This window comes from Diachasmimorpha longicaudata, chromosome 4, assembly GCF_034640455.1.
Source record: "Diachasmimorpha longicaudata isolate KC_UGA_2023 chromosome 4, iyDiaLong2, whole genome shotgun sequence".
In the NCBI taxonomy this organism is placed as follows: domain Eukaryota; kingdom Metazoa; phylum Arthropoda; class Insecta; order Hymenoptera; family Braconidae; genus Diachasmimorpha; species Diachasmimorpha longicaudata.
In genome coordinates, this window is record NC_087228.1 from 4,529,458 (window position 1) to 4,542,765 (window position 13,308).

Consider the following 13,308-nt stretch of genomic DNA (forward strand, 5'->3'; position numbering starts at 1 on the left):
ATGGGGAATCGTAAACAAATCTCCCCACCCCCTCCTCCGTGAAACAACAGATTTTCGTTTGAAGTTAAATCTATGTATTTAATTACATTATTTTGAATATTGTTAAAGTCCCATAATGAACAGAAAAATTTATTGAACGTTATGTCATTATCAGAAAAGTTAATTCGCGGAACCGACCCCTAGTAGCAGAAAATCATAGTGAAGGAGAAATAATGATAAAACGAGAAAATTACAATAATTCGTATTGTTTCTGTTTTTTTTTACTATTTTATTTTGTTTACAAATATTTTACATTTTTTTTAAATCATCCCACCATCGTCGCACAGCAGTAAAAAGTGGGGATGACAAGGAGATGAGGGGAAAGGGAAAGTGACTGCTGCACTACCTCCTGGCACTTACGAGACCTTCTCTCCTGTTTCGGGCTTGATAATAATACCTTCCTGTATCATACCTTCCCTGTAGGCACGCAGATGTCACTACTTTTATTTATTTAAAAATAAATGAGAAACTGACGAAACATTTTAAGTTCAGTAGAAACGGGTACAAACTCAATACAAACGATAGAATTAGTTCATTTCGCGAAAAGTAATCACAGAGAAAATGGGGGAGATTTGAACTGAGACGAGGTGAGATGACGAAAAATTTTTGCTTTTCATTTCTAAATCAATATTTATTTAAATTTATTCTTCTCCATAAATTACAGGGATATAACATAAGATTATTAGAACCTAGGATAAACGTTAAGGTAATACAACATCGGCCCCGAAGTTTACGACATCGACGCAAGGGTAAGAACCCCGTCTGCGCCGCAAAAAAAATCATTTAGCAACTACTGAGGTCCGTTTGCTATCGTCAATGGGAAATAGAACTCCTAAACCACAGATTTATCATGAATAAACGTAAGAAAAAAAAAAATTAATCCCCCTATTATTCTCCAATAATCTATGAAATTCAAAACCGCACTGCAGTTATCAACAGCTGTCCAATGTTGAGTACGCACTAAGTACAATACAATTAATTCAGTCTTTCATAAAACTAAGCAATTTTTCATTACACTTTGTCATTCATCGTTCACGCTTTCTGTTAAAAAATATATTTAACATGATTTTAATATTCGTTGATTGTGTCAATTGTTCAGAGTCTAAATGTCATTAAAAACTCGTCAGTTGAATGAAGTTCATCGACGAATTGAGTCATCAGGAGTAATTAATTATCACTCTAGAACAATTTTCACGATTTATTAACTACTGTCAATCACTCGGAAATTTTTTTACAAAACGAAGAACTAAAATCACAGAATCTGTTGTCTCTATTTTTTTTTATCGACTGATTTCGAGGAAGGATATTGTACAAATTATGAAAATAACTTTTGTCAACGACTAGGATGATGAAATCTGTTGTGAAGTGCTACGTAACGTGTCTGGAATAAATTCTGAATAATTTATAACGAAATGATCTCCATGATGAAAAATTTCAGATGAAAATGTCGAGTTTCTCCTTTGGAAATTTTTTCATCTCTAAAACCCCTCGTGAGGTGCGTAATTTCGTTCCTCCACTTCATAACAGCATTTAAAAAATCATTTATAATCATGAATTGTCTCGAAAGTCTCCACGAATGTGCAAAAAATTAAATATGAAGGAAATACCATTAAATGATTCAGACTGATTCATTGAAAAATAATTTCGTACTTTCTAAATTGTTCCAATCAATCACAACTAATCACAGCATATTCGTCAAATCCTCCCCCAGTCACGTACTATCATCACCCAATATCCTTGCATAAATTACCATTCTCGTAATACTTTTTATATTATAATCCTCGATTTTCTATACAGGAGTTATGTACAACATAAATAAAGCTGACTGGACAACGAATCTACAAGTAGATTCTACTGTAACTGCATTATTTACATGAAATGAATCATTTCCTCTTCGATTACCCTCGATTATCGTTTCCTAAGATATTCAGGGGCCCTTTGATGAAGTGGTCAAACTTTGTTCAATATTTCCAGTAAAATATCGGAAAATAATCATTTGAATATTCAGAAATTTCAACAAGAATTGATGAATAATCTCGAAAAAACATTTGAAGTGGTAATTTATCGATAACTAATTCTTTCAGAGGAATCAGAAAATGAATAAATCTTTTAAATGTAATAATTAAATTTAACCCGCAAATTAGAAATAGAATTTATAATTTCATATTTTACTGTTCATGTGTTCTATTAGTTACCGATAAATTTCCGAAAAAATTATGTAAACTCCATTAAGATAGAAAAATAATCTGTAGACTATCATGCAAATATTTTTGAGGGCTCCAACCACCGAGGGAAGTTCGCCACAGATTTGGTAAAATCGATGAATTTACACGTTTCACCATTTCAACCCAGATCAACCCCCTGAACGTCATTGGAATGAATTCACATTTCGATGCATCCCCTAAGCGAGTTCACGTTTTCGCTTATTCTCCGCGTAGAACTGTGTGTTTTTGGCAGTCCCCGTGGGTGCTACTTGGAATTGTCGTGTGAGAATGAAGACAACAGCCTCATAAGTCGCCATCATGATAGCTGTATTCGGTATTTGACGGACTAGCTGAGTGGCGAGGCCTCTGTAGAGGCCCCTTGGGCCCTCCTCCATGTAAACGACATTCAATGTCTGCCAGAATGTTCTGTACTTGGTACCTTCCTCCCTCAGCCTTGTCCTTGCCACTTCTGCAATGAGAAATAAAATACGTAATTAGCTTTCTATACACAAAATAAAAATATTATTTAGTGCAAATATTTTTTTTTAATCTTCACGAAATAAGAAATGACTAGAAGTAGAATGATTATCGATTATTTACTTCTTCAATTCTTTTTTCAATTCAAAAATGTGATTTGCCATGATTTGACAAACGTCTCATAATTTTTTACTTTAAATAAATGAAACCTGATCTTCCCTCAACACGTCCTCCATTTAATAACCAAAAATACGACTAGGACCATCTATTAATTCATTATTTACTATTAATTAACTATTAAGAATAATTCCCTAGCGAAGTGGTGAACCGCGATAAGTTGCCTTACTTCCCCGTTCAATTTTCGTACTATAACTCCGAATCCAAGAGAAATAGCCAAATTTTCGAAATAACATTTATTGTAGTACTCAATTCGCTCTCCAAAAAAGTTCCTAATGAAAATTGCGCTATCTTCCCTATATTTCAAGATATTCATCAAAAACAAAGCAACAGTCAAAAGTTACTTATCTCGTTTCACCACATCGCTACTGAATTGATTATTCTTTAAAAAGTGCTGTTGTAACTGCAGTGACACGACAAAAATTTGAGGAATCATTGATATATCGATAAAAATGATAACCGAGATATCTCCCCGATTAGGTAAATCGCGAGACAATCGCTCTGGAGACGTCGCAGGAGGCCGTCAAGATCAATCAAACATGCTCACAACAATCTAGACCCACAATACGTAATTACACGGAGAGAGAGAGAGAGAACTTTTGGTCGCTGGCAATGGGTCTCTTATACCTATATAAAGATTCTATGTTTAGTCACAGTGAGTGAATTTTATTGGCTGTACTCGAGTGGCCCGGGGTTCAGCAGTCTCACTGCGTCAATAAAACAGCCGAGGGAAAGAAAAAAATTAAGATGATAAAAAAAGTACCGATGCACTGACGCACTCGACCCTTGCAATTGCCAATATTTATTATTATTTAATTAAACTTAAATACTCACCATGGGGATAGGCGATGCAAGATGCAACGGTCTTAGACATGGCTCCTGCTGCCATAAATTCGATAAAATCACGTCCCATTTTTGATCCATCGTTGTCTGTTGGCAATCGCGATCTGTGTGTTATCAGCCAGGCTTTAACTGCTTCGTAAATAACAAAGTGAACTACTGTTTCACTTATGCCAACGTACGAGGCCACAATGCCTTTGTAAAATCCAAGGAAACCCTGAAAGCAATTTTGAATATTGTTAATTTTGTTGACGTTTAGGAGAATTGTTTATTCTGTGGATAACTGCGGGGACAGTAATTCTAAGTCAATTGGCAGTGATGTGATAATTTTGCATTTTATTACTCTGCATTTGAGTCAAACTTTTTGGTAATTTTGTCAATTTGTTAGGCGATTGAACGAATTTATTGCAAAACGATAAATTAAATTATTTTAATGATAATTTTATCCCAAACCAATTTTATAAATTGAATGAAGTTCAGATCTTTGAAATGCTTCATTCGTTGGCTCTTAAACTATTTATTTTATGCATGACCGAGGGAAAGATTCAAATTCAATTGACAGTGAGACGTTAATTTTGCATTTTGTTACTTTGGATCGGAGTCAAGATCCATCTGCCCATGAAATTGTCAAGGAATCCAACTTCTTATTATTTCTCGTACTTTAATCCGTAATTTTTCCCCTTCATCCCCTTCCCCTCGACCTCCAAAATTCCGGCCTTTAATTTTGCAAAAGCGACCGCCTTCACTCAAGATTATAACTAACATAATCGTCTTCTAGAACAACATAATCGACATAATTAAAACCTAATGAGGACCTAATAATGACATATCTCGAGAAATACGATATTGACAAATAAATAATTCTCTGAAGTAAATGGAACTGTAAAAAGTAATTTTTTTCCCCAGCCTATAGTTAAAATCTGCTCGCTCAAATTTAATTGTGAATTTAAGCGTGAAATTATTGCATGACAGGGGAAAGAAGGTGGGGCTAAAGTTTAGGAAGTGTGGATGACAAGATCTGCGTGGACCATGTCACGTTGCTGGGAGATATAGATAGAATCTGAAGGTCAATAAACGAAATTCTCAAGAGAGTGACTCTCTGACATTTCCACGTTGTGATTAAACCGCATTTGCAAATATTTTCTGCGTTATAATTTACGATGTTATAAATTACTAGAGATGCTGTACTCGTGCCGTTGGATTTTCGGTGATGATACACTCAAGATAATGTGATTGATGGTACCCCACACGAAGCGATCGATACGCTATCCATTTATCGTTGATTAACGCTCCAAGATAAAGAGGAAATATAATTTTTTGAATGTATTATATAAAACAAAGGATTTTCAATTGAATTCCTCGGAGTTTTCCTCTGACAAAAGGAAAATCATGGATTTTTGGGATCGTCATTTATTGTCATTTATTGATTTTTTTTATTAATTCAGTAGCAAAGTGGTAAAACAAAATAAGGGACTTTGGACTATTGATTAGTTTTTGATTAATATCTCGAAATCTAGGCAAGATGGAAGAATTTCTATTCTGAGCTTCTTTGTAGAGCGAATTGAGTGCAAACATAAATGTTATTACAAAAATTCCGCTATCTCTCTGAGATTCCGAGTTATTGCTGAAAAACTAGACCCAGAGATAAGTCAACTCGTCTCGTTTTACCACATCACCACTGAATTTGTTTTGGAAATATTTCTAAAATAATTGTACGAGATTCGGTGAATGAAGGGGATGTAGAAGACAACGATATATGCAAAATGTTTGTGCTCTGATTGCGATTGCTGAGCCAACAATTTCTATTTACGACAGACACGCTTATAGCGGAAGAAACAATGTTTGAATGATTTATGAATTAAATCTATCGCTGTGGAGTTCGAAAATAAATGTGTTATGGAAAATTCCAGAAATTTTCCGAGGATTTTACCTCAAAAAAATTTGAATCTCATTGACTTTTTAATTATTCCATTGAGAATGTTAATAAGAAAAATAACACTAGCTTATTTATCCATAAACTGCGATAAATGTTTTGGATTACGAATGAGTTGATAATTTAATTGAGTCTAATGGCGTCGAAATGATTCTGAAGTCAAATAATAAATTTAAGAACATATGTCTACAGTTTAGAAAAAATGCACGAACTGAGACTAATTCATAAACATGCCATGTCTTAATCAATGAAATTAATTAGTCAACAAGATTAATCGCTCATTAACGATTCAATAAAAAATTAATGAATAATCAGTAAAAGGAAAAAAACGGGAACTCAATAAAAATAATTATCAACTCTCACCGATTGTTGATATATCCTCTTGATGCAATCGATTGCTCTCGTATGCTTTGCGTGATGATCCAGTTGTAGTCTTGTTTTGACAAACCAAATGGGATTTGTCGCTGTAGATGCCACAAAGCCTGAAATAATTTTTCATATCATTGTCAATTTGGTCCAAACAATCGCTTCATAAAAAACATTTTACTCGCGACTGTCCCATATTTTTTTCAACATAACATTTAGAATATTTTCCATCTATTGCAAGACATCCAGGTGTACTCTGTACACAGATAATAAATTAACCGATAATAAATAATGAAATGCGAGCTTCTTGAAATCGTCGGAATGCAAATGGTATTGAATTTTCAAGTGATCGAAAACCTAAGAATACATGAACTCGAGTGGAATTAATTTCTATTCACGATTATACAATTGTTGAACTGATATCTGAAGTGGATTCGGAACAAACGTGGATTATTCACTGAATAATCCACGAGTAACTGGCTTAAACAATAACAATTCAGTAGTGAAGTGAGTCGAGTTTGTGAGCGATATCTCCGAATCTGCGAGGGGTAGGGGAATTTTCGTCGTGACATTTTTTGTTTATAATGAACAATCCTCAAAATAAATAAAAAACTAATAATAAAAGATTTCTGCATGATTTCTCCCATCAAATACTTTCACGACAGTCTCATTAACCCGTTCCGAATGTTCAATCATCTCGAAACGAAATTAATTAAGCGAATAATTCATTCAATCTATCAGCGAACCCCAAAAAAATCGATTGCAAATTACAAACAAATAATAGCCTTTCGTTAATGAATTTCGTTAATGAATTTCAAAGAATGTAAACAAACTAGCTGAGATAATAAAGCAAAATCACTGCATAATTACTATCAAAACCATTTATGCAGATGTCAACAATTGATTACTAATGCTTTTCTCACTGTTTAAAAATGTCAAATAAAAATCAATTAATTAATTAACCCGACAATTTACCGACTCCATCACCCAATACCTTTTAAAATCACAAGTTCTCCACGAAATCAAACGTCAGATTAAAAAAAATTAATTACCACTCCAGTAAATCGAATGAATCGAAACAATGATTCCCCACAACTGCTGTGAAAGTTCGAAACTGCAAATTAATTAAAACTGTATTCCTTCTCGATCACATCAGGCGGTGAAGGATGGTGATGGGAATGGGGGGAAGGGGGAACCATAAAAAAAAATTTTATTCATGTCCATTCAAACAGCATCACGTGATCAAAATTACCAGGCGCATTTTCACTTAAAACCCATGGACGCAGTCTCTCGGTTCAAATCTATAAATAGAAAAAAACAACCTCATGCAGACTGAGAATGTCGAACACAGGGACATGGGACAGTTGAATGTGTTATCAAGGAAAATGACACAACGTTGAGAGAGGAAGTGCCAATAATCGTACAGTCTACTAATGAGAGTCAATGGATTTCAATTCAGGAATTAATAACCATTCATTATCTAATCCTATTTTTACAGAATTTTGTTTACAATTTGAGCAATTTTTTTTGTTGCATTTGTCGAGGGGGGATTGTTTATGTGGATGTTCGGACATTATTGCACACCGATGAATACTTCCACAGTGCAATTGCTCTGTTGACTGTGATCCCATGGGAGGGGGTAGGAATGTTGTAGTGTGAGTGCTATTGCGCATTTTTTGAAACAGGAAAATTGTCAGGGCGATGTGAAGAGAGTAAAAGAGAAAGTGGAAGGAATTTTCAGGTTCTGACAGCTGATGATGGGGATTTTAACAGTGAAGTGAGGAAAATGAACGATCTATCGGGTAATTATTGGGGAGAATATGGGGAGAATTCTGGAGAAATGTTCGGTTGATGGATAATTATAGGGAACAGGATTCAAGTCTCGATATCTCCGGACGAAAGGATGCGATTTAAAGACATCTCGTACCGTTTGAAAACTTGAAACATCAACTTAAAAATTTAAAAAATGTAAAATCTTCAACAGCTGTTCTGGAACAGGGATTTCTTTTATCTCATAATCATGTTTTTAATTAACAAGAAGAGTCTTCAGTGGGAAGAATAATCTAATCAATAGCCGGTCGAAAGAGGCTTATAAAATCACGAAGATGTTTCGTGATTCATTGAATTATTTGTCGAATAACAAAAATTGAAAACGTTCCTGATAAACATTTAAAATAAATTTTCAATAATCAATATTTCTCGACGAGATCGCGTGATTTACATAAATCAAATTTCATTTAAAACCTTGAAAAATTATCTCGAAAATGAAATAAAAAATGGAAAATTCCATTCTATTATTCTCGGCTTATTCACCACTAAATCCAGTCCTTATTATCTTTGAATCATGTTTTGAATGAATAGTGCGCGTAATCAGTACTAAAAATAGCTGAATTGACAGTTATTTCATGAAACCTGTGCTCCTCGCATAAATATTTGCCTGTCCTATCTATTATTACCAACTTCACTAATTATTCTCACAGTCTCACATTGAGAAAACAAACTCCTCATCGGATTGCTCACAAGAAAAAAAATCCCATTTACTTCTCCATTCGAACAATGATTTATTAGAGAATGACTGGCAGTTCAGTCGAGTAAATTGAGTGCGAATAAAAAAGCAAATGCTCACTGGTCAATATGAATCACCGACGGATTGTATGATTGCACAAGATGTAATGTAAATTGCAGCCCTCCAATGATGACATTGGCTCCCCAGCAGAGAGTTGGCGGAGCAAACTACTCTGAGGGTCTAAGTTCAACTCCTCATTCCCTCGATAGTCAATGTATTTGTCTTGGATGTACAATAATTCAAGACGCACTAACTGAACGCCACTTACATGGGTCGCGAACTGGAGTGATAATAAAGTACGTCACGATAATCGAGATCGTACGAGTATTTCTGCATTTTTCAATTTTTTTTTTTTTTTCAAGACAAGAGATATTGCTAGTGATAATGATATTATCTCAAGTGAAATAAAAAATGGTGTGATAAAAATAAAAAATTCTTTTTACGAGGAGATACCGATAAAATTGAAGAGAAGAGGAGAGAAATGCCAGAAATTTGGGGCGGAATATTCTGAAAATTTTTAATTGAGTGAATTTTTTTTTTCAAGTAAAATCATCGTAATCATTCAAGAGAAGTTATTTTGGACTATTCACCACTTTTTGATGAATATCTCGGAATGTAGGGGAGATAGTAAAATGACAAATAAATATAAATTTATCAGCCAATTTTTGCAGATGTGTTGAATTATTTATTCACTAGAGAAAAATTCAAAATATCTACCGAAACGACTGACAAATTCTCCAGTAACGTCACTCCCTCGCACCTCAATTGAATAATTATAACAATTATCCTGTCATTAGTGCCTTTGTATTCAAACAAATCACTTATAAATATTCATCCTCTGCTTGTTTATTTTATTCCATTCCATTGAATGAAATAAACGAATACGATAATTAATTTTTTTTATCACTCACCAGCACATGTAGCGGAGCACACGTGCACCATTGGACTGTCTGGAGGTAGTAATGAGTTGAAGAAGCCCTTGCTCTTCGAGTATGTGCAGAAATATATCGCTCGTGATGGCGCTACTCCCACTAGATTGGGACCAAGTCCCTTGAAAAGTGCACGGAGACCCTCGTACTTAACTATGTACCTCAGACACTCGATTAAACCTGGACTAACTTGTCCAGTGTTGGGGGGTGGTGAAGCACCACAATGAGACAGGGCCACGAAGGCATACCTGAGGGTTGAATTGTTTCAATTTTCATTCTTCTATTTTTTATCTTGAGGGGGGAGGGGGGAGGCAGTTGAAAAAGAATTAATTGATCGATTCAAATTGATCGGTTGTTTGTTTGATTCTTATGATGTGATAATTTTTTCGATTTTTTTTATCAAAACAATCGCGAAATTTGTTAATAAAAATTCATGTTTCCAGTATTAAATTAATTTTTAAATTATGGATTTCAGGCAAATGATTAATTTTTCCATTAACTCACTGAGAAGACGAGCGTTTTCCAAGAAATACGTTATTACATGTCCCAAAAAATTTTAAAATCTCTGGAAACAATCAATCAAGAAAATCCCACAAGAAATCTTCGGGGAAATGTTTCCCAACCAAAAAAAAAATCTTGTGGCAATTTTTGATTGATTGAAGAGTTGAGGTGTTGTCACTTTTCGTTTGAAAAAAGAAATGAAAAATAGTTTTTTTTTTCATTACCTTGTGGATCCCCCAGTGCATAATTTCCTTCTCTGTTGTTTAGGTGGAAAACCATTACACGTGAACTGTCCCGAAGTGAATTCACCATTATGGGGAGGTGGATAAAAGCCAGACGTTGATGATTGCAATCGTGTTTTGACTACTTCGAGGGGACAGGTCACAATTGCGCCCATAGTCCCCGCCACCCTATTAATAAACATTGGAGTAGATCAAAACACTGACTGTTGCATTGTGAGGTTGAAACATTTCTCTAAAAGAATTGTGCAATTATTAATATAAAATAGTTCATTTCAATTAATGAAATAGTTCCAATCACATTCTTCAATCGATTACAGGAACAATGGACTTTTAAAAATCAATATAAATGTTGCATAATTGCAACAAACGTCCCTTCAAGTCTCCAAAGCTTCTAAAGACAAGATTATTGATCATGCCAATAAATAATTCCCTAAAATCCAATTTTCGCTGCTCAAAAAATATACTCCCAGTCGATAAATTCAATGGTATATCGTCTATTGATTTCACGGCTATTTCGGGAAGGAAAATAACAGATATTCTTGTGACTCAAGAGATTTGTAGGTGAGGTCTAGTGACATTTTCTTCCAAACCCACTCATCCTCGTAGTAATTGCATAAACGAGAGCAAAATTAATGCGACATTCAACTGCTTGATATTACACAATTTTTTTATCTGCAATTATTCACCCCCAAGGCAAATGACTTTAAACCAAAATGGCCTTCTAACAAAAAAATAAACCCCGTAAACCGTAAATAAATAAACGGGATTGTTTAACCTTTGAAGAATTCTGAATCTACGAAAATTAATTGTCCGAAGAATTACTCATAAAGGAAGAATGTAAATTAAATAAACACTTCTCTAATCGAAAACTAATTTTCCCCAGCCCCTGAATAAATCCACCTCCAGAACTTCAAAACATCTAGTTTATTGCGTCACACGCCTGTTCAGACAACTTCCGCGATTCCCACCCTTGAAGTAACACGAAACATCTCATCATCTTAAAATTAGCACTATCAACACGCAATTATCGTTTTTCTTCGTATGTTAAATAGACAATTCGCTGGAGGAAAATTAAATTCACAGGATTGACAACTAATAACGACTCGAGAATTCAAAAAATAAATTTTGTGTCCACAGCACTAAATAATATGGAACAGAAAATTCATTAATAATGGCATAATAATGAATAACAAATAAATTAAAATTGATAACAATGGAAACATGAATATCGTTAAATCGTATCAGTTGTCACGAGGTAATTTATTCAAAATAATTCATTCCTACCCTCAATTCCCCCCAAATCCCATATTCCGTTGCTTGCATTTGCATTCACTGCGCATTAAACAAAATAGAGAAATATTTGCGAGCACAAAATTGAATTGATTTGAGTTAAATAACACGAAATATTTCCGAATAAAAAATTCATTGCGGAGTTATTGCCAATATCGTCTCATTTTTTCCGACTTGTCAAAAATTCCCGGAAAAAATGGTCGATCAAATCCCACGAAAAAATCAACTGTTTTTACGTTTCGTCATTTTTCAATGACACCAATTTTTCGCCGTTCACCTGTCTTTCCAAATTTTTTATTATTTTGCAAATTTGTCCCAAACTACTGAAAAATTCCAAAAATTCTTTGACACTGATGAAACTTCCAGAGCCATTGAATAATAACAAACATCAAAAACTTGACATTTTCCCTCCATCACTTTCATCAATCGCATCCCAAAAATTTCCAAAACCCTCAAAAACCGAGAAGACATTGACGATAGCCCCCTAACAACCCCCTCGCCACCCTCGTCACCCTCAACCCCATCCACCATCAACACCCGATACGCATCAATAACCTCATTAACCCCTTAATCATCCCCTGAATAATGATTCAAAGATCCAAACGACTTTCTTCCCCTCAAAAATATTATCGCCCCCCTCTCCCCTCTCCCCTGGGTCTATCATTCGCTAGATCCAGCTCCACTCGCTGCGCACAAAACACACAGATCCACACACCCACACTCACACACACACCTGAACATCAATTTCCTTCGAAAAACAGTTGTCCTAGGTCATGATAGCCATCGTCAACGTGCAATATGTCCATAAACCCCAGAAGGATAAATACAAGATATCGAGAATAGTCGATGAGAACCGGTTTGATCGATTAAAAATAAAGCTCCAAAACAAATGAAAACCCACCCGCCGGCAACAAGATGTATGACGGTATCTCTCTGAGACATATTTCCACTGGTATCTCTCACAATCGTCAGTTACATTAGCGACAACGGTTCCACCAAAAATGAAGAATTTAATTGGGGCAATAGTAGCCCCAATAGCTGCTCGATTAGTCCGGTGTGTCGAGAATCAGCAGAAACCGGCGAACAAGACGATGCCCCCCCCCCTGGCCCCCGGCTTTTCTCCACAATCACTTGGACAACTGCGTATGATGGATCCACTTCCACAGATGTATTATCACAATTCACTGTTGTACGTCTACTTCGAATGTTGATTTATTAATTTTTTTTGGTTATTGAACGTTAGTCCTACGTGACTCGGGCACAACTGCGTTACAAAACGTGCTGCGATAGACTCACTAGTGATACTGGGGGGATGTTGGGGAGCCGTGATCTGATTTGTTGGTGAATTTATTGCGATGTTCTCGCGGTGTAAACAAATACTACGGGAATCAGGCGAGATACTGTTGCTGTAATGGAGAGTGTGAGGTTAGGACGGGCGGTGATGTGCGCATGCGCGGGGTGAGGCTGTACGCGTGCGCGAGACTGATGGGTGCGCGCGACGAGGGGGTCTGAGGAGAGGGGCGGAGCGGGATTTGTTTGAAATGTTTGGGGGATAAATTTTTTGGTTCCTGAGGTTTGTTTTCTCGCGCTTATGGCATTCGCTTTTACTCTTTTAATTTTTATATTTTTATGATTGTTATGAACCTTTTAGGGACATTGAAAGAGGATGTAAAGGGGCAGAATGGTCAGGGGGGTATTAAAGGCCGTCTTCCAAGGTGGGGGGGATGTGGCCAAATTGATTATT

General features: G+C 35.5%; 1 protein-coding gene across 3 annotated transcripts; it reads right to left on the bottom strand.

The window, feature by feature from the left end:
- Positions 1-642: 642 nt before the first annotated feature.
- LOC135161356 (mitochondrial carrier protein Rim2) lies at positions 643-12,965 on the bottom strand. Of its 3 annotated transcripts, none has more exons than XM_064118843.1 (6): positions 12,466-12,965; positions 10,257-10,442; positions 9,514-9,779; positions 6,034-6,152; positions 3,732-3,954; positions 643-2,712 (listed from the first exon to the last, which is right to left on the bottom strand). In XM_064118843.1, exons 1-6 carry the CDS (start codon positions 12,504-12,506, stop codon positions 2,441-2,443), a joined length of 1,107 nt encoding a protein of 368 aa, XP_063974913.1. In that variant the 5' UTR covers positions 12,507-12,965; the 3' UTR covers positions 643-2,440. The 3 variants fall into 3 exon arrangements, with proteins under 3 accessions (XP_063974913.1, XP_063974914.1, XP_063974915.1); XM_064118844.1 differs by having other exon boundaries at positions 10,257-10,506; XM_064118845.1 differs by lacking the exon at positions 12,466-12,965 and adding an exon at positions 12,298-12,320.
- Positions 12,966-13,308: the final 343 nt, after the last annotated feature.

What these genes read in the sequence shown, in the direction of transcription:
- LOC135161356 (XM_064118843.1), bottom strand. Translation starts at nt 12,506, where the DNA reads ATGTCTCAGAGAGATACCGTCATACATCTTGTTGCCGGCGG. An exon ending in ATACATCTTGTTGCCGGCGG is followed by an intron (nt 10,443 to 12,465) that starts GTGGGTTTTCAT and finishes GTTTATTAATAG; the next exon opens with GGTGGCGGGGACTATGGGCG. An exon ending in AGAGGATATATCAACAATCG is followed by an intron (nt 3,955 to 6,033) that starts GTGAGAGTTGAT and finishes AATTGCTTTCAG; the next exon opens with GGTTTCCTTGGATTTTACAA.